We start from the raw sequence: 22538 nt of genomic DNA on the forward strand, positions 1-22538 counted from the left end.
AACTCTGATGACAGGTTTTCAGATGGGTGTGGAGATCTGATTTTAAACAAGAGTGCAGAAGAATTTAAATAATGTAAAAAATATTTACTTAAAATCACATACAGAATGCAAATCAATAAAAAACATGAAGATTAAGCAAAATAAAGAGCAAAAATGGTTACTGACATCTTTCAATTCAGTCAGTGACCCTATTCAAACAGAGCCATGAAAAGTGAGCCTGCATCGCTGGTGGTGACATGCATCCTTGTCCTTTAGATGAGACCTTTCATCCATCTTACAGCCTGCAGGAGGAAGCTATTTCCTTGCAGTCCTGAATTTAATGATCCTGTTTCCTCCTACTGATTTTGCTTAACTCACTGACCTCCTCCTGCAGATTGTTTTCTTTTTAGTTCCAATCCACTATCTGCAGTTTCTTGTATTTTCCACCCTTCAGTCTGCAGACAGATTTTTAAGCCTAATAAATACTACAATTGCTGTCACTTTATTTACTATATTCATGATGCACATTTCATTTTCTTTTCAAATCTCTCCATTGCATTTACCTTTTTCTCTGGGCTTTACTGCTATCTTTTAAATTTTTAATTTAGATATACAGCACAGTAACTGTCCCCTTTGTCCCATGAGCCTGTGCCGCCCAACTGCACCCAATTAACCTTCAACTCCCATACTTTTTGAAGGGTGGGAGGAAACCAGAGGACTGGGAGGAAATCCACGGGGACACAGGGAGAATGTACAAACTCCTTACAGACAGCATCAGGTTTGAACCTCTTTTGCTGGTGCTGAACCAGCGTTGCACTAACTGCTATGCTAACCATGCCAATCCTATGCTAACCGTGCAGTCTTATGCAGAGTCAAGTTGATTTAATCCTCCAGTTCATTCAGGGGCCACAGGCTTGAAGAGAAAGCTAGCCTTTGTTTATATGAACCATACTCCACAGGGAGAAAAGATCACCATACCCAGGAGCATTGGAGAGAGGTTAACAATGCAAAGTGCCCAGTTTTGGAGATGGAGTGGTTAATACGACAGGTTACAGAGAATGTGTTACTCCTGTGATAGGAAGGGAAGAAAGCTCGAGGATGGAATTGGCTGGGGACAAAGCCTTGGTACTGGAGATGGGAAAAGTCACTGTGGCAGATTAGTATGGGAGGGCAATGGCCATTCCCTGCCAGATTGGGAGGGGAAGCTATACTATGAAGAGCAAGAGGCATTCAGATTGATAGTGTAGGTCCTGTGTAGGATGCGCATGAGAGTGGTACCTCTGATATATTGCCATTTTCACTGCAGTTTACTGATATTGATCACTTCTAATGTAATAATCTGTGTCTGTTCCAGGGGAGAGTAGTTCAAACCAAACGGTCTGGTTATTTTCCAAGCTCATCTGTTAAGCCTTGTCCAGTTGACTGTCGTGTAAGTATTTTAAAAAATGCAGGAGTTATGTGAAACATATCTGCCTTCCCAGCTGAGTCAATGATAATACCAAACTTTTTGGATCTTCCCTGGGCAGTTGCCTCCACTAGTCTTTTATCCATGTGAAACACCTGTATGCAGTGATTGGGAATAAACTGGCAGATGTGTGGCTGAAACTAACCTGTAAGGGAAGGAACTTTGTAGTTCAATATAGAAAGAGGAAGTATTAAAATGGTGACAAGACTCAGAATCCTGGACACTTATGAATATATATGCCCCAAATTTTAATGGCCAAAAATTTATTCAAGATAAGAATTTATTCAAGGTGTGAGAATGTCTTGACTGGAATTTCAATTTTTATCTGGATCTGGTCATGGGCAAGTTAGCAAAGAAAATAACAAGGGTCAGGGTGGGTAAGTCTACCCTGGCCTTTATGAAAGAGTTGAAACTCATAGATGTCTGGAGAAGGCTGAATCTGAGAAAAAAGGGATTACTCCTTTTATTCAATACAACATGATTCCTACACTACAATTGTTTATTTTTGGCATCAGCCCAATTGGATGGTAGGATAATGGAAACCGAGTCCCTGGTGCAGCTATTGTCAGACCACTCTCCCTTGACTTTATCCATCATAATGCCAGATAAGCAGGCCTTAATTGTATAGATGGCACCTGAATATATTACTGTTGGGAAATCTGAAACTTTGCAGCTTTGTTAGGGCGCAGATTGAATTGTTCTTTGAGACAAATTGCCCCTCTTCTGAAGACAATTTTCTAATATGAGACACATTTAAAGCTTATTTAAGGGGCCAGATCATTGAATATGCCACAAGCATTAAAAATGGACACATGAAGGAGGTTAGTGCCCTAGAAGAGGAAATAGCTGAATTGGAAAAAGATTACCAAACAGTGGGTATAGAAGAAAAATACAGGAATTTGGTGAACAAAAAACTCAAATACAAAACGTTACAAGCATATAACAGAAAATCTGATTTTAAGATCTAGACAGCAGATTTATGAGCTGGTGGAGAAGGCCCATCAAGTCTGGTCCTGGCAGGTAAGGACAATTAATGCAATTTGGACAGGGGAAGGCAAGATCCCATATAACCAAAAGAAATAAATTATACATTTGGAAGGGTTTACAAGGAATTGTATAAATGAGAATTAAGGGGTGCTCCCATCAAAACAGATGATTTCTTGCTTCCATTGGACTTACTAAATTTGGATCGTGAAGTGTGAGATAAAGAGGAAATTACAGAAACCTTGGGCTCTTTATTAAGCTGGAAAGTCACCGGGAGAAGATAGTTTCCCCGCTGAATTTTATAAAGATCTGCAAATCCCTCTTTTTATGAGAGGGTGGATCAGGCAGTGGAGACGCATACCCTCCCAGAGTCTTTCTCAACAGCAATAATCACGGTGATACCTAAACAAGGCAGGGATCCATTGAACCCTGCCTCGTATAGAGCCATCTTATTATTACAGATTATAAAATCATCGCAAAGCATTGGCTAACAGGTTGGCAAAATATCTGCTGAAATTAGCAAATCCAGATCAAGTTGGATTTGTAGAAAAGAGGCAGTCAGCAAATAATATAGCTAGTTGGATTAATATAGTGCATCTAGCACAGTAGGGGGTGGATCTGGGAGTGGCTATACCTCTGGATGCGGAGAAGGCCTTCAACAGACTGGAGTGAGACTTTTTGTTCAAGGTACTGGAGAAATTTGGATTGGGTCAAACATTTATTAATTGGATGAAGATGCTATACCATAAACCCCAAGCAAAAATTATGACAAATGGGCAGATGCCTCCAGTGTTTCCATTGAGTAGGTCCAGTAGGCAGGGCTGTCCATTGTCTCCAGCGCTGTTCGCACTGGCAATTGAGCCACTGGCGGAAGCGATTCAGCAGGATCCAGACATAAAAGGGTTCACTATGGGCGAGATGGAACACAAAATCAACCTTTTTGCTGATGCTGTGTTAGTGTATTTGACAATCCCTGTGGGGGAATGGGCTGAAGAACACACTGGAAGATTATGATTTTTTTTTAGGAAAAAATTAGGGCCATCTATGACCCTATCTAGGTCAAGTAATGTAGAGATTCTAATTCGATAAGGGAATGTGTGTAATTTATTTCTCATTAATTACATATTCCAAAGTGAGGGCCTGAAGCTGGGCTTATATATGTCGAGGGAGAGATGGGAGTTGGACCAGCATAACAATCAATAAAGACTGGTGGCAAGACCTGTGCCTGAACAGTGTGACTGGGGTCATCAACACTAGATGTAGGTTGGTGCAATATAACTTTTTGCATCAGATTTACTTCACACCACAAAAATTACAAAAATCAAAGTCGGAAATTTCAGAAATGTGCTTTAGGTGTGGTGTGGAGATTGGAACCTTTGTCCACTCCACCTGGCTATGTCCAAAGGTGTGATCCTTCTGGGAAGAACTGGGGGACACTGTAAAAAAAATTACAAAAGTGGATATTCTACAAGATCTGGAGTTGTATCTTTTGGGATATATTGGAAATGTGAGTTTTAGACTGTCCCAATATCAAATTAAATTTGTGACGGTCACCTTGGCAGTAGCCATGGAGCATTTAACAGTTACGTGGAAGTTTGACTCTCAATTAAATACCACACGATGGAATATGGAAATGCAGAATTGCATTCCCTTGGAGAAAATCACTAACAATCTAAGGGGGAAACATAACACATTCGTTAAAATGTGGCAGCCACATATGAAATACATGGGTATGTAGATTAACTACCTCTCCCTCCACATAAAGTATGGATATTATAAAAACCTGTCTTAGTAGGGAAAGGATTGGAGTTAAGGAAATGGAACAGGGCACAGGTGATGTGCATGTTTTCTTTTTAGCCCTTTTTTTTAGTTTGTTTTATTTTAGCTTGGTTTTTCTTTTAATTTTTTTTCTTTTTTTTTACTTGGGTTATTTAGTTAATTAGGTTGTTCTTTTTTTTTAGGTTTTTGGTGGGGGCTCTGAACCCCACTTGTATTTGTATAATGTATCATCAGCCTGGTTATGTGTTTGGGGGCAAGGGTGAGGGGGGAACAAAACACAGATTCTATATGTTCTCTGAATGTTGAAAAAGATTTTATAGATTGTTGAAATTAAGTTGAGTCTGTAAAAAAGTTGGTATTCAAATAAAAAAAGATGGTGACAAGAAATATGGCTTAAGTCTTGACTTAGAGGATCTGATACAACAGGAACATTTGGTATAGATCAGGACGCTCTATTGCAGAGATCGGCATCACACTGGGAAAGTGGCCACTGCTTTCACATTTATTGGCAGAGTACATACATAACATTATACACAACCCTGAGATTCTTTTTCCTGTGGGCCAGGCAGAAGTACCACTTATTTGTACCACAAAAAAAAACTGTACTCAACGTACACATGAAAACAAATAAATAAATGTAATCAAACTGACAGTGCGATACAAAGAGGAAAAAAAAATCAAAGTGCAAAAGTAAGAGTCCTCAAATTAACCCTTGATTGATTTTGTTGTTGATGAGTCTGATGATGGAGGGGTAGCCTTGTGACACCAATGCCTCTTTCCTGATGGTAGCAGCATCAGGAAATGTGGATCCTTGATGCTGCTCATTGTGGGGCTCATTAGTTTTGCTGGGAGGATTGTGACTGCTCTGAGGAGTTTGATATCTCTGGGAAGATTATCCCTCTCTCTGGGACAGAGTACATGCATTGGATCATTGACCACTTACATGTAACCTCCATGACCTCATGTTTAGTTATATTTCATCCAGTCCAGTGGTTCTCACCTTTTTCTTTCCACTCACATACCATTTTAAGTAATCACTATGCCATAGGTGCATAAGGGTTTACTTAAGGTGATATGTGAGTGGAAAGAAGTTTGAAAACCACTGTTTTAATCGTACATAATTGGTTTTATAATTCCAAGTGAAATGGGCCAATGTCAATTTTTCTCAAGGAAAATATTTCATTAACAATTGAATCTAGAATAGTGATTCTTAACCTTCCCTTCCCACTAACATACCACATTAAGCAATCCCTAACTAATCTCAGAGCACTTAAGGCATAGGGATTACTTAAAGTGAAATGTGAGTGGAAAGAAAATTGTTGAGAACCACTGATCTAGTACTATTGTGTTCTATTGTCTAATGAACTTTGACCCAATATTGTGTCATGACTACAAATTCAAGGATTTATTTTGCTTTAAATGTGGAGATTTTTTTTTGTGTAATGGATTCTCAAACTCTGCTAATATGTAGTTGTAGAAAGTTCTTTAATTTCATCAAATGTCATTAGAAAAATAATTGATTCATATTTTTCCTTTCAGCATGTTTTTAAACCAGCTTCAAAAGACCTTGACTACAGCACATACCCTTGGTAAGTCACTATAGTGCATTGACACAATACACACATGCAGATCAAATATGGTAGCATTAGATCCAGATTAAAGAATCCTCTGCACTGTCCCATCAAACACTTTCAAAAGAGGAACAACTTAAGCTAGGTATCAATTTCCCTCTCCGTTGTTCAAGTGACCCTCTTGGGTTCATGCAGAATAATGGGTATTCTGTGTTAGTATGCATTTGTGGAACCTTCTCACTAGCTGCGGTTCAGACTTTCTTCTTTCTCTCTAGGTTTGCAGGTAACCTTGAGCGAGGGCAGGCTGATAACCTCCTAAAATCACATGTCAGTGGGACGTATCTTATTCGTGAGAGGACAGCAGAAGCTGAAAGATTTGCAATTAGTATCAGGTTGGTGATGACCATTTGTTTCCTTGCAAAGTTGTGTAGATCTGTGACACATAAGGCCATAAGATATAAGCCATTTGGCCCATCAGGTGCATTCCACCATTTTATCGTGAGCTGATCCATTCTCCCAATCAGAATTTATTGTTATGAACATGTCATGAAATTCATTGTTTTATGGCAGAATCAGAGTGAAAATACTTATATAAACCACATTACAAAATAAATAAACAATGAGCAAGAGGAAAAAAATGACAGTCTTTGGTTTATTGTTCATTCAGAAATCTGATGGCAAAGGGGAAGAAGTTGTCCTTGTGCCGCTGAGTGCTCATCTTCAGGCTCCTGTACCACCTTCTTGATGGTAGCTGTGTGAAGAGGGCATGGTCTGGGTGGTGATGATCCTTGAGGATAGAGGCTGTTTTTTTTGAGCCACCACCTCATGTGGATGTCCTCAATGGAGTGAAGACATGTCCGTGATATTGCTGGCCAAGTTAAAACCCTTTGGAGTTTTTTTAGCATCTTGATCATAGGTTCCTCCATACTAAACAATGGTGCAACCAGCCAGAATACTCTCCACTCAACACCTGTATAAGTTTTTGAGAGTCTTCAGTGACATGCCGACTCTCCTCACAAAGTATAGCCGCTGGCGAGCCTTTTTCTTGATTGGATCGAGACGGAGACTTCAGTACTGATTTTCAGAGATGTTGACACCCAGGAATTTGAAGTTCACCCAGCCTCATATAGGATTGGACTTAGATGGTCCATTCTGGGCTGGTGTCGTCTTGGGTAGCTTGGATTTTCATAACCTTTTGGTAGATAATCCGATGTATAAACTGATTCTGTTTTATTTTCTTGTGCTGTTCTGGTTGTTTTTTTTTGATGCCTGCTAAAAACTGCTTCTCTCCCAAGGTTTAATGATGAGGTGAAACACATTAAAGTTATAGAGAAAGACAACTGGATCCACATTACTGAAGCCAAGAAGTTTGAGAGTCTCCTGGTATGTTTCCTGTTTGCCTTCTTCCAATATTCTTAAACCCATTCTGCTCTTCTCGAATCACAATATGTTGCCAGGTTCTCCTGACATTGATGCATCTAAATTCAGCTCAGTCTTGTCACATAAGCTTGATTGAAATAGTTCAGAGAATATTTACTAGGATGTTGCTGAGACTTGAGGAACTGAGTCACAGGGAAAGGTTAAACAGGTTAGGACTTTATTTCCTGAAGCGTAGAAGAATGAGGAGAGATTTGATAGAGGAATTTAAAATGATGAGTGGTATAGAGTAAATGCAAGTTGGCTTTTTTGCACTGAGGTTAGGTGAGATACAAGCCAGAAGATATGGGTGAAAGGGGAAAAATGTTTAGGAACGTGAGGGGAAATTTCTTCACATAGAGTAGTGGGAATCTGGAATGAGCTGCCAGCTGAAATGATGAATGTGGGCTCAATTTTAACATTTAAGAAAAAGTTGAGCATATAACTGGATGGAAGGGGTATGAAAGGCTATGGACTGCATGCAGGTCATTGGGAGTAGACAGAATAATCTCGAAATGACAGAATGACTCGAAAAGATAGTTTCTGGGATGTAATGTTCCATGGTTCCAAGCTCTCACTGGATAGAACACAGTTGAGTTTTTGGAATTGCCATTATTTAAATGTCTGGGATATTTTTCAAACTTAGACCCATACAGGGCTGGACATTAACTTCATGAAGGACTGATCGGTGTGTCATACCTTCAGGAACAGTTAGCTGGTTTTCTATTATTGGGTAAGGTTTCAGATACTATTCCAGCTTCAGTGGTTTTTGGGAGAAGTTCTGGGGTCCTATTGTGTGATTTAATTTCCAGAGTAGATATTCCAGATTAATCATGAAAGTTTGGGTGTCCCTTCTGTTGGTGGTAATTTATTGGTACATTTGATACTGAGATTGAGAGATTTTTGGTAAGCAAGGGTATTAAGGGATATGGAGAAAACATACAAAGTCACAGGTCAGCATTATTCTATTGAGACAGGACCAAGATGCCAAAAGGCCACTGATCCTAGGTTGGCTTTTGATCTGAAATTTGCAACATAGAGAAGTTCACTGATTCTCATTGTCTTTTGCTGTGCTGGCATCCGTTAGGGGTGATGCCAAACACATTTCCTGGAGGAAGGAAAAGAGCTCTTGGACCTAGGAGTAAGGAACAAAGGAAGTGTGATCAAGGGATTGGGAGAAACAAATGTTATGGACATTTGTCCAAAAGGAGTCAGATCATTGAGTAATGAAGTGTGCACATTCTCTAATTGTAGGAACTGGTAGAGTATTACCAGACACACTCGCTGAAAGAGAGCTTCAAACAGTTAGATACAGCATTACGCTTTCCATACAAACAGCGGGATAGAACCGTTCAACGTTCAAATTCACGGACTGCAGGTAACTAGATCACTGCTGGTAAACAAATTTATTGACTAGGCAGTTCCTTCAAATCAATAGGTGAGGAATAAATAAATAACCTAAGAGTTTAAGTAAATAATGAGAGAACATGATTAACATGACAGAATATGTAAATATTATGAGAGGATAAATATGTAATTTGGGAGAATAATAAGTGTCACTTAAGTAATGCAAGGACTAGTTACCAATATGATGGCTGAGGCATGGGAGTGGGTGATCCAGTACTTCAAACTGGGTGCCAATTAAGTGAAAATCTATTTCAATAGATTGTACAATCTTTATCAGTTCTATGCCATTTTGACAGCTAGAGTAGGTCCAGACACCTTCAACAAGGTAGTTTTCCCTCAGAACTCACATGAGCCCATTCTTCCTTGTATGCCTCTATGGTGAACAGGTGGTCTATGTTTTCCTTCAAGGAGAAATCTGAGGAATCTTTGGATTCCTTCATGATGAGGCAAAGAGTTTGCTAAAGTTTCTTGCAAACATCACAGCTAATTTAATCAAATCCAGGATCAGTTTTATAAAGGAAATTGTTTTTTTTTCTTTTTGTTCATGATACTGTTTTAAATGATTCCTCGGTTTCTGGTTCATATATTGACTGTTCTTCTCTTTCTCACTTCCTACAGCCTCTTCCTCCTCCTCTTCCCACAACTTTGCTTTCCTTAGTCCTCAGGGCTTCAGTGTTGGGTCTCAGAATTCTGCTCCTTTCTGGTCAGGTACAGCTCCCTTTACTAACTTCTCTCTGACTCACTGCCAGAACCCTTCAAACAAGCTCAGGTACCTTTGTTGCAGTACCACTGGCAAATTCAGTAAACTTGAATCAAGACCACATCAGAGAGGAAAATTCCCTCAGCGCTCACCGAAACCTACAGTGCAGATTTGACAGAAATACTAGTTCCATACATGTGAGATAGAGGGACCATTTTTTTTTCAGGACACATTATAACTGCAATGTGCATATTGATATTGGTTGAGAAACAAAGAGAGACATCAGTTTTAAAGTACAGTAAAATCCCTGGTATCCGGCACCTATGGGGATTGTTAGATGTCGGATAAGTGAATTTTCTGGTTGCTTTGAGATTGTTGAGTGATTGGTGAACTAATGGTGAGGTGTGCCAATTTTAAACCTGTAATTTTTACTTGTTTATTTTCTGCAATTTTTTTGCTGTTTGCTACCGGTTGCTTGAATTTTGGATTACAGAGGTTTTATTGTACTTATTCATAATCTTTGGTCATCCCAGAGTATTATACAATACTTTTAAATCATTGTTGATCTTTCCTCAAAAGGAGTTTTAACAAACAACTCTGATTTGTTGCCAATCCGTCTCTTGGTGAACCTTGGCTGAACCTATCAGTGGAGGTTGCCAAGAACAATAAGTTCCTGCATGAACAAGCAAAGAGTTTGAAGATTCCACCACGTGCCTTTCTGTGACATGTATTGTTCCTGTTGTTTTTATCTCTATTCTGGTTAATGTTTGCTGAAGTTTAGTTTGTGTGTCTGGGCAGTGTTTAATCCTCGACCCATCGGCTTGGCAATAGCACGATACAAATTTGCAGCCCGTGACATGCGAGAGCTCTCTCTACGAGAAGGAGACACTGTGAAGATTTACAGCAAGATTGGAGGTGACCAGGGATGGTGGAAAGGTGAAGCGAATGGCAAGGCAAGTGTCAGTGGAACAGGAATTGCTCATGGATAAGTAGACATTCAAACATCCTCAAGTCAACCAGGATTCAAATATCTCATCAATTTTATTGTATTCCATCTCTTGTTTATGATAGAACTCAGAAGATATGAGGAGACTCCAGAGTCTGTAGATACTGGGAATCTGGAGCCAAAGAACAATCTGCTGGAGGAATTTCAGTGGTTGAGCAACATCATTAGTAACAATCCCTTCTCCCACCCACTGGCGCTGCTTGACCTACCAACTTTCTCCATCAGTTTGTTCTTTTTCCCATATTTTTTAAGATTCGAGATCATTTTATTTTCATGTCATAAAGCAGAAAATGTGATATTACATGAAATTTTCTGTAGTCTACTATAAGGTAGAAAAATATTCACTCTCAGCAGAAATTGCCCCAGAGCCCTTCACAGCCAGAGAAAGAGAAGCAGTAAGTCCCCCCCAGAGTCACTGAATATCCATGGCTTCACCTCAACTCCTCTCACAGCCACACAGACATCAATCCAAACCATCAACAATCCGAACTCCAGATGCAAACGTTTGACACGATCAGGAAGATTCTGAACCCTTGGCACACTCTCACATCTTGGTTCTGATATCTGGTACTCCTTCAGCCAATCTTGAGCCAGTCTCCAGCAGTCCACAGCCTGGTGTGGGTCCTTTGACCGCAGTGGCCAGCAACCCACGGCTTACGTGGGTTTGTTGTCTCAAGTCACCTGCCAGTGTGTTCTTCAGCCTCTGAGCCTCTCACTGGTCCGTCACTGTGGTCATATTCCATAGCTCATCCCCTCTGCTTCTCTTTCTCAAACAGGAGGTGGTCGTCCCATTATATTGTCTTGCTGCCTTGGGTGATATGTCCTACGTATTACCATTAATTAAAGCTTATCTAGCCAGGACCATCCTTCATTACAGACTCTTGTTTCCACTTGTGTCTGGTCATGTGTGTGTGGGTTTGGAACCTGCTAGGAGTGACTTAATGATGGCTAAATCTGCTGCACCCACCTTGGGACCTTTCTTCGTTCTCTTCTGGTTTATCTTCCCAGCCTATGAGATTGTTATGAAGTAAATAGATCTCACTGCTATCCCTAAGTCCCAGACCTCCGAGTGGGCTGAGCTGAACCTCTCCTGGGAGACTGGATTGTGCCATCCTGATGATTATTCAATAGGTTGATATTTATGCTCTGTGTAACCTCTGGCAGTCTAATCAGCTTTCTGAATTATGGATCTCTAATTACTGTCCTTCTAATTGCTGTTTTACTTTCCCCTTATCTCTCCTCATGTTCCCACTTGATTACATCCTGGGCCAGTGCTAGCTCATCACCTTCCTCTTTGGCCATTTGCATTACCGTGTCTCTCTACAAGTGTTCAATGATTTCTTTTGTATTTCTCTCACATTTGTATTTCCTTTCAAATAAAAGGAGGATGTTCTGTCCTTCGGGCTGCCTCTGACCAATCCCATCACTCTAACTCTCCCACATACCATGAAACCTCTCTTACTGACCTGTCCCAAGCAATTCTTTACCCGCTCTTGCCTGATATCAATACTGCGCAAAATAATAGTAAATTTCTCCTGAAACATGAGCTGATGCACACACACAAATGCACGCACACAGCCACAATGGAAATGCATGCATTTTTAGTAACGTCAAGAGCATGCTTGGAAACACATTCTGTTATACATTCAATTCTGATATTTTCTCCTTGCATAACCCCTGAAAATTCACTGCAGTGTAATAAAGGAGCAAATGTTTTTTTAATCAGTGAAAATATAACAAAGGCATATACAGCCCTTTGACATTAATATGTCATTAGCCCAGGAAGTAATTGGCCCCTTGATTTCTGTTTAGTAATTTTAAAGATTGTAATTGTTTTGTTTCCATTGACAGATTGGTTGGTTTCCCTCGACATATGTTGATGAAGAAGCAACGCCATGACTGGCAGATGCAATACCATCCACTCTAGAAGACCACGGCATGCACATCTGATATCCAAATCCCACAAAGGAAGTGCTGATGACAAACAGCTTTTCATCAACCCTACTGCTTTTTCTGTTGAAACTTTTCATCATTTTTCAGACTGATTGCCAGAAGTATCCCAATGTTGTACATAGATTACTTTTTTGGAGAAACCAGTCAGACTTCAAAACAATTTTCCTTAGGGTGTGCAGAGGGGTGTATGTTTGTGAGGAATTCTGCGTGTGTTTGTGTGCATACCTGGGGAAGAGGCTTGCTTGTGAAGTGAGAATTCTTCGAGTGTAGGGGGAATTGTTGATATGTGCCTCTTAATGTGAGAATCCTTTCTAAAATTGTAATTATTTTACCAATGCCACAATGTATGTGAATATTTTAAGGACTGTTTTTAGGCTGATGCCAATGTATATATTTGGGTTAATTGTGGGTTGAATGGAATTCTCGTTAAAATGATCACTGAATTTGTTTAGGAATGATTTGAAAATATAAATTGGTACAATTTTTTGCACTGTTAACATGAATAATGCAACTGGTTTGAAGAGAAATGATAATTGATTCCTGGTGTGCTGCTTGAAGGAAAGAACCAGGACATGAATTTCAGTGCAAATCACTGACTGGAATTTTGGGACAGTGAAGCTGATTGGGCAGAGATTGCTACTCAGACTGTAAATCTTTCACATAAAACAACAGATAAAAGCAACTGTTTCTTTTAATTTTCTGAATGTTGTGTTGAGGGAATTTTGTTTTATCTGTCATTTTGGAACATTTAAAACAGTTACACTCAAGTTCAAGGTGCAGATGTGAGGAATGTCACAAGGTCAGTTTCTGTACTCCCCTGAAGATTTGGATTTTTACAAGATCATTGGGCAAATTGAGTCCATTCTTCATAGGCAAGGAAGGGAAATCATCTGTTTTATCTGTATCTCAAAAACAAACAATTCAATTAAATTCAAAGATGTTAAGCCATGAGGAGCAACATAGAGGAATCTTCTGTTCACTTATCCATTACCCACACTTAACAGCTGCAGTGCCAGGACTTTGGTCAGAAATGAAAATCCTCACTAACTTGTCTGGTCCCTGATCTAGAATGTCTGAGCCAGAGTTTGAGAAGCCAGAAAAGTCAGGGTTGTCAGTTTCACACATGGCAGGTTACTGAACTAATCAAGTCATAGAATAATATTGATCAATACAATTGCTGAAAATATTCAGCTGTTAGACAGCATCTTTGGAATAACAAAAAGGTTTCATTCATTTAAGATGTCATCAGTCTGCAAGGTTAACTGTGTTTCTAACTGTTTTGATGCTACCGAACTGCTGAGTTATCTCAGCGCTTTGATAAATTGTTTTTATGCACAGTCTGCAGTATTATACATTTGGATTGATTTTATTTCTTCAACGACACATTTTGAGATGCTGTCAAAGCACAAAAGACAAAAGATAGATGTGTTTATTGCATCTGTTGACAACCAATTACTATTGGATACAGAGAAAAGTTTGGTACATGGAACTAGGCTAAGTTAGCCATGATTTAATTGAATGGTAGGACATATTTTTGGGGTACTCTTGCCTGATTTTCTCAAATCCATCAAAATTCTTACAAAAAGAATCATGGGGTGTCTAATTGTGTGATAGAAAGGTATAATGGGCTTTCTAACAGTGTGGGAGAAAGGTATCATGGGTATCTAACAGTGTGGGTGGGGGTAAGGTATAATGGGTTGTTTAACAGTGTGGGAGTGGGAAAGAATAATGGGTTATCTAAGTGTGGGAGAAAGGTATAATGGGGTATCTAACAGTGTGGGTGGGGGTAAGGTATAATGTGTCTAACATTGTGGGGAAAAAAAGTATAATGGGGTATATAACAGTGTGGGAGAAAGGTATAATGGGGCATCTAACCGTTTAGGACAGTATAATCGGGTGTCGAAGAGTTGGGGTAAGTTTAATAAGGTGTCTAACAGTGTGGAGAAAGTTGTAATGGGGTGTCTAATAAGTGTGGGGGAAGTTATAATGGGGTATCTAACACTGGGAGAAAAGTATAATGGGGTGACTAACAATTTTGGGGAAAGTATAATGGCATATCTAACAGTGGGGAGGAAAGTTTAATGGGGTGTCTAACTGTGAGAATTTTATAATAGGATGTCTCACAGTGTGTAGGGATAGTGTATAATGTGGTATCTAACAGTGTGGGGTTAAGGTATAATGGGTTGTCTAATAAATGTGGGGTAAAGTATAATGGGGTGTCTAATAGTTTTGGGGAAGGTATAATGGGGTGTCTAACAGTGTGTTGGAAAGTATAATGGGGTTTCTAACTTTGGGGGAAAAGTATAATGGGGTGTCCAATAGTGTGGGGGAAAAGTATAAAGTGGTGTTAGTGTGGGGGAAAAGTCTTCTGGGCATGTCTTACAGTGTAGTGGAAAAATGGGGGTCTCAAACAGCAAGGGAAATATGGGGTGTCTCTCATTTTGGGGTAATATGGGGTATGTCCCAGTACAGGAGGAAATATGGTGTTTCTCATAGTGTGGGAGAAATATGGGGTGTTCACAGTGTGGGGTAATATTCGATGTCTCACAGTGGAAATATGGGATGTGTAAAACTGTGGGAAGTATGGGTGATGTAACAGTGTGGGGAAAATATGAGGGTGTCTAACATTGTAGGGGAAATATAGGGTTTTCCCACAGTGTGGGGAAAATATGGGGTGTCTCACATTGTTGTGGAAATATGGGGTGTAACAGTGCAGGGCAAATAAGGGGTGTCTGACACTGGGAGAAAAGTTTATAATGGGATATCTAACAGTGTGGGTGGGGGAAAGATATAATGGGGTGTCTAACAGTGTGGATAAAAGGTATAATTGGGTATCTAACAGTATGGGAGAAAGGTATAATGGGTATCTAATTGTAGGGGGAAAGTATAATGAAGTGTCTATCAGTGTGGGGGAAATGTATACTGGGGTGTCTAACAGTGTGGGAGACAATTATAATGGAGTGTTTAACAGTGTGGGAGAAGGTATAATGGGGTGTCAAACAGTTTTGGGGAAAGTATAACAGTGTGGGGGAAAGTTTAATGGGGTGTCTAACAGTGTAGGGGAAAGTTTAATGGGGTGTCTAACCGTATGTGGGGGTAAGGTATAATGGGGTATCTAACAGTTTTTGGAATAGTATAATTGGGTGGGGTGTCTAACAGTTTTGGGGAAGGTATAATGGGGTGTCTAATTGTGGGGGAAAGTATAATGGGGTGTTTAATAGTGTTGGGGAAAAGTATAGTTTGAGGAAAAGTCTTCTGGGGGTGTCTAACAGTGTATTAGAAACATGGGGGGGGTCTTTCATTGTGGAGTAATATGGGAGTCTCCCAGTGCTGGAGAAAATATGGTGTTTTTCATAGTGTGGGAGGAATTTGTAGTGCCTCACAGTTTGGGGTAATATGGTGTGTTCACATTGTGCGGAAATATCGGTTGTGTAAAACTGTGTTGGGAAATCTGAGCGATGTAACAGTGTGGGGAAAAGTATGGGGGTGTCTAACATTGTAGTGGAAATATAGGGTTTCCCACAGTGTGGGGGAAATATAGGGTGTCTCATATTGTTGTGGAAATATGGGGTTTAACAGTGCAGGGCAAATATGGGATGTCTGAATATGTTGGGGGGATTACAATGAGGTGTCTAACAGTGTGGGAGAAAGGTATAATGGGGTATATAACATTGTGGGTGGGGATAATGTATAATGGGGTGTCTAACTGTGGGGAAAAGGTATAATGGGGAATCTAACTGTGGGTGGGGTAAGGTATAATAGGATATCTCACAGTGTGGGAAAAGGAATAATAGGGTATCTAACAGTGTGGGTGGGTGAAAGTATAACGTGTCTAACTGTGGGGGCAAATACAATGGGGTGTCAAAGTGTGGGGAAGGGTATAACTGTGTGGGGAAAAGTATAAAGTGGTGTCAGTTTGGGGGGAAAGTCTTTTGGGGGTGCTAACAGTGTTGTAGAAACATGGGGGGGGGGTCTTACAGTGCAAGGGAAATATGGGGTATCATTGTTTGGTAATATTCTGTGTCTCCCAGTGCAGGAGGAAGTATAGTGTTTCTCATAGTGTGGGAGGAATTCGGGATGTCTCACAGTGTGGGGTAATGGGTGTCTCACTGTGGTGGTACACCACTGGTCTACTGCAGCGGGCAACCTCTGTTACTGCAGAAGAGCATGAGGACAAGACAAAAGCTGGCCGGCTGTCAATCATCCGACCTGAATAGACCAAGCCCCACCCAGTCAGGTGTCAATCACCCTCCAGGATATAAGCCTGAGCTGGCCCTTTGAAGTCACTCTCAGAGTTTACGGCAGCAGAATCTCCCAGCTGGCTCTGTGGAAGTTTACGTCGAATAAAGTCTGTGGTACAGTCTTTTGGTTTTGTGTGTTTGCTTCTGACCGACAGTGCACCACACTCATAGTGTTGGGTAATGGGTGTCTCTCAGTGCATGGAAATATAGGATGTGTAAAATTGTGTGAGAAATATGGGTAATGTAACAGGGTGGGGAAAATATAAGGTTGTCTAACATTGTAGGAGAAATATAGGGTTTCCGATAGTGTGGGGGAAATATGGGGTGTAACAGTGCAGCGCGAATATGGGGTGTCTAACAATGTGTGGGAAAAAATAGGATGTCACTGTTTGGGGAAAATATGGGGTGTCTCACAGTGTGTAGGAAATATGGCGTGTGTCATAGTGTGGTGGAAATATGGGGTGTGGGGGAAATATAGGGTGTGTAACAGTGTGGGGGGATTAGAAGGGTGTCTAACAGAGTGAGGGGGGGGAAGCAAAATCATATGGATACCAGGAATGTGACATAAGAATTCAATTCTGCTTCTCCGTATGACCAAATATTAACAGGATGATTTTGATTGTGGTTACATTAGCCCCACCCTAGTTTGGGATGAGGTAGTGGATTACCTAACTGGTGGTCTAGCTCCCTGGGGGGCCATGCCAGTGGATAATAAGATTTTGCTCCTTTAATTTTCTGGCTCCAGTTCCCCCACTCCAGGTGTTTCAGTCAGCTCTCCAGCCCAGGTCATGGCCAATGGCCAATCAGAACCTAAATCTTGACCCTCCATTCACCGTCCCTTCTTTTGGAAGCAATTAAGTATTTCAGTGCATCTCTGCACTGTTCAAGACAATAAACTCTAATTCCTCCACATGGCCCTGAAATTATTTTGAATGGCATTACCAATAACACTGGACAACAATTTTTTTTTCAAAAGATATACTCCCTGAAAAAATGATCATGATCGACAATTTTCAGCTGAACACAAAGATAATTTCAGATTTGCTGTATCATGTAGGAAGTTGGAGAAACATTAACTTTTATTAAATATACCATGTTTAATCAGAAAATGATGCTGACTCATTTTGTTAGTTCAACTAACCCAAAAATATTTTTCTGCTGGTTTTCATCATCAAAAAAACAAGAATCATAATCACCATAAAAACTTTCAATATTGCTGGGAATCGAAAAGCAAATTTATAACCTTTCTGCCAAAGAATCGCCTTTGTATGATTAAATTCTTTACATCTTTTCATGATGTTCTGACTTAAATCCGCGTAGAAAAAAAGACTTCTATTTTGAACCATCAAAGGGCATCCATGTTGTCTTGCATTCGGTACTGCCAGTCTCAAAATTAACTCTCTATCTTGATACCTCAGGCACCGAATCAAAACTGATCAGGGTTGTTGACCAGGCATTGGTTTACATCTCAAAGCTCTGTGTACTCTGTCCAGTTCCAACCCATTCAGAAACATTTCAGCACCTAACACGTCCGGTATCCATTTACAAAAAAATTTCACTGGATTTGAACCTTCAAAATCTTCCGGTAGCCACACAATCTTCACATTATTTCTACAACTCTGATTCTCCAAAGTATCAAATTTTTTCAATAAATCCTCCTTCTCAACTCTCCATCCCATAAATGAATCCTCATACATATCAAAATTTTCTTGATGTTGTCAAATAGTTTTAACACAGTCCTCCAACTTTTCATCTATCTTCTTTACTTTTTATTCCTTTTTCTCCACCACTTTTGCATGTTTCACTATTTGAACCTTAACACTAGAAATATCTTTATATCTGGTTGATTATTAACAGAGGTTAAACCCACTGACATATATTGTAACGTAATTTGAAATTGGCCATCAAAGGAGTCCTGATATTCAGTAATGGGCTCACGCTGACCAGCCTTAGCTTTTCCAAGTAGTTCATCTTCAGGTTCACTAATCAGTTCTTCCTCAGAGCTGATTTCCCATGGTTGATCCTCTCCCCCTGCTGCTATTCTACAGCTGCTGCTCTCCTCTCCCCCTCCCCTCGGGTATGGGGCCCGTTAACAGTTGATCCAGCCTCACTGGACTGACGAGCAGTGGGCCCCCCTCGGGGTTAAAAATACCCAGAATGGTGTGCATGCTCATTGTTTCTTCAGCTTCAAGAGGAGAGCTCCAGACGCCATTTTTCCTAGAGCTCTGCAGTTCAGGTGCCGGCGCCACGGTCAACATAGCCGGTGGTCGACACTGCACACAGGGAGGAGGAATTCTCGAGGCCACAGGCTCCAATTCCAAGGTAGGCGCACTTCTTTGAAACTCACTGATGGTCTTAAAGTCAGTTTCTTATCGTTTGAGCTCTAGTTTTCTTCATAGCTGTAGTTAGTTACTTATAAAATTACAGTTTATTAACTTTTTATATACTTTAAGGTTACTTCAAAATGGGCTTTTATGCAAATCTGCTGGGAGAGAGGTTTCAACACGTCTCTCTCCTATGCCATCACGCCACGCCCCCCTTTTTTCTGCTGATTTTCATTTGTACTCAGCATCTGATGCCTCTCATGTCATTTCCAACAATAGTTGGCCAGCATGGATGGATTCCAGTTGCCCTGATACCGGTTTTCCATGGTCACAATGTCCTGTTTCATCATGTTCATCATTGACTCCACCAAGATCAGTCGGGAAAAAGTCCAACATTCAAATGGATCTCATGGTTTTGTATTCTTGAAGTAGACTTAAAATATGATAGGAACTCACAAAAATAGGTTAGAGCTTAAAAAAAAGTACATGATAGGAAAATTTAAGATAATTTTCATGATCAGCAGCATAAAATAGATCCAAAAGTGTACAGTGATATTAATGTGACGATGTCACCATTTGGATTGTGCTTTACCCCATTTTGCGATGAGGTAATGGATTGTGGGATCATGGCAGTGGCTAATAGATCTGGCTCCAGTTGACCCCAAGTTTTGGTCAGCTCTCCAGTTAGGAATTTGGCTAGTATTTGATCTGAACCTAAATCTTAACCATCCCTTCAATTTCCTCCATTCAAGATTTAAAATTATAAAAGGTACATCTTAGATAGAGGTAGGTAAGATAGAGGTAGGTACTGTCAATAATTGACAGTATTTGGTAGTATAGTGGACAATGTTTGTTAATATAGTGGACAATATCTGGTAGTTTAATGGACAGCATTTGGTAGTATAATGGACAGTATAGTGGACAATGTTTGTTAATATAGTGGACAATATCTGGTAGTATAATGGACAGTATTTGCTAGTATAATGGACAGTATAGTGGACAATGTTTGTTAATATAGTGGACAATATCTGGTAGTGTAATTGACAGCATTTGGTAGTATAATGGACAGTATAGTGGACAATATTTGTTAATATAGTGGACAATATCTGGTATTATAATGGACAGTATTTGCTAGTATAATGGACAGTATAGTGGACAATGTTTGTTAATATAGTGGACAATATCTGGTAGTATAATGGACAGTATTTGGGAGTATAATGGACAGTATAGTGGACAATATTTGTTAATATAGTATAAAATATCTGGTAGTATAATTGACAGTATTTGGTAGTATAATGGACAGTATAGTGGACAATATTTGTTAATATAGTGGACAATATCTGGTAGTATAATGGACAGTATTTGGTAGTATAATGGACAGTATAGTGGACAATATTTGTTAATATAGTGGACAATATCTGGTAGTATAGTGGACAGTATTTGGGAGTATAATGGACAGTATAGTGGACAATATTTGTTAATATAGTTGACAATATTTGTTCGTATATTGGACAGTATTTGGTAGTACAATGGACAGTATAGTGGACAATATTTGTTAATATAGTGGACAATATCTGGTAGTATAATTGACAGTATTTGGTAGTAAAGTGGACAATAATTGTTAATATAGTGGACAATATCTGGTAGTATATTGGACAGTATTTGGTAGTATAATGGACAGTATAGTAGACAATATTTGTTAATATAGTGGACGATATCTGGTAGTATAATGGACAGTATTTTGTAGTATAATGGACAGTATGGTAGACAATATTTGTTAATATAGTGGACAATATTTGTTCGTATATTGGACAGTATTTGGTAGTATAATGGATAGTATAGTGGACAAAATTTGTTAATCTAGTGGACAATATCTGGTCGTATAATGGACAGTATTTGGTAGTATAATGGACAGTGTAGTGGACAATATTTGTTAATATAGTTGACAATATCTGGTAGTATAATGGACAGTATTTGGTAGTATAATGGACAGTATAGTGGACAGTATTTGTTATTATAGTGGACAATATTTGTTCGTATATTGGACAGTATTTGGTAGTATAATGGACAGTATAGTGGACAATATTTGTTAATATAGTGGACAATATCTGGTAGTATAATTGACAGTATTTGGTAGTATAATGGACAGTATAGTGGACAATATTTGATAATATAGTGGACGATATCTGGTAGTATAATGGACAGTATTTGGTAGTATAATGGACAGTATAGTGGACAATATTTGTTAATATAGTGGACAATATCTGATACTATAATGGACAGTAATTGCTAGTATAATGGACAGTATAGTGGACAATATTTGTTAATATAGTGGACAATATCTGGTAGTATAATTGACAGTATTTGGTAGTATAATGGACAGTATAGTGGACAATATTTGTTAATATAGTGGACAATATCTGGTAGTATAATTGACAGTATTTGGTAGTATAATGGACAGTCTAGTGGACAATATTTGTTAATATAGTGGACAATATCTGGTTGTATAATTGACAGTATTTGGTAGTAAAATGGACAGTATAGTGGACAATATTTGTTAATATAGTGGACAATATCTGGTAGTATATTGGACAGTATTTGGTAGTATAATGGACAGTGTAGTGGACAATATTTGTTAATATAGTGGACAATATCTGATAGTATAATGGACAGTATTTGGTAGTATAATGGACAGTGTAGTGGACAATATTTGTTAATCTAGTGGACAATATCTGGTCGTATAATGGACAGTATTTGGTAGTATAATGGACAGTGTAGTGGACAATATTTGTTAATATAGTTGACAATATCTGGTAGTATAATGGACAGTATTTGGTAGTATAATGGACAGTATAGTGGACAGTATTTGTTATTATAGTGGACAATATTTGTTCGTATATTGGACAGTATTTGGTAGTATAATGGACAGTATAGTGGACAATGTTTGTTAATATAGTGGACAATATCTGGTAGTATAATTGACAGTATTTGGTAGTATAATGGACAGTATAGTGGAAAATATTTGATAATATAGTGGATGATATCTGGTAGTATAATGGACAGTATTTAATAGTATAATGGACAGTATAGTGGACAATGTTTGTTAATATAGTGGACAATATCTGATAGTATAATGGACAGTAATTGCTAGTATAATGGACAGTATAGTGGACAATATTTGTTAATATAGTGGACAATATCTGGTAGTATAATTGACAGTATTTGGTAGTATAATGGACAGTATAGTGGACAATATTTGTTAATATAGTGGACAATATCTGGTAGTATAATTGACAGTATTTGGTAGTATAATGGACAGTCTAGTGGACAATATTTGTGAATATAGTGGACAATATCTGGTAGTTTCATGGACAGTATTTGGTAGTATAATTGACAGTATAGTGGACAATATTTGTTAATATAGTGGACAATATCTGGTAGTATAATTGAAAGTATTTGGTAGTATAATGGACAGTATAGTGGACAATGTTTGTAAATATAGTGGACAATATCTGGTAGTATAATTGAAAGTATTTGGTAGTATAATGGACAGTCTAGTGGACAATATTTGTTAATCTAGTGGACAATATCTGGTCGTATAATGGACAGTATTTGGTAGTATAATGGACAGTGTAGTGGACAATATTTGTTAATATAGTTGACAATATCTGGTAGTATAATGGACAGTATTTGGTAGTATAATGGACAGTATA

General features: G+C 39.0%; 1 protein-coding gene across 7 annotated transcripts in view; it reads left to right on the forward strand.

Annotated features, from left to right (window-relative positions):
• vav2 (vav 2 guanine nucleotide exchange factor) overlaps positions 1 to 13600 on the forward strand; it is a 255045-nt gene extending 241445 nt beyond the window's left edge. For 2 of the 7 annotated variants that reach the window (XM_069932061.1, XM_069932059.1), the window contains 8 exons: positions 1334 to 1408; positions 5747 to 5796; positions 6054 to 6170; positions 7074 to 7161; positions 8449 to 8572; positions 9220 to 9309; positions 10100 to 10254; positions 12159 to 13600. In XM_069932061.1, coding sequence (XP_069788162.1) covers positions 1334 to 1408; positions 5747 to 5796; positions 6054 to 6170; positions 7074 to 7161; positions 8449 to 8572; positions 9220 to 9309; positions 10100 to 10254; positions 12159 to 12206 — 747 coding nt within the window. In that variant the 3' untranslated portion in view covers positions 12207 to 13600. Of the gene's footprint in view, positions 1 to 1333; positions 1409 to 5746; positions 5797 to 6053; positions 6171 to 7073; positions 7162 to 8448; positions 8573 to 9219; positions 9810 to 10099; positions 10255 to 12158 lie in introns of those variants that run through there. The other 5 variants (XM_069932049.1, XM_069932068.1, XM_069932040.1 and 2 more) reach the window with 3 other exon arrangements.
• The last annotated feature ends 8938 nt before the right edge of the window (positions 13601 to 22538 follow it).

The sequence above is a fragment of the Narcine bancroftii genome, chromosome 1, assembly GCF_036971445.1.
Source record: "Narcine bancroftii isolate sNarBan1 chromosome 1, sNarBan1.hap1, whole genome shotgun sequence".
Lineage (NCBI taxonomy): Eukaryota > Metazoa > Chordata > Chondrichthyes > Torpediniformes > Narcinidae > Narcine > Narcine bancroftii.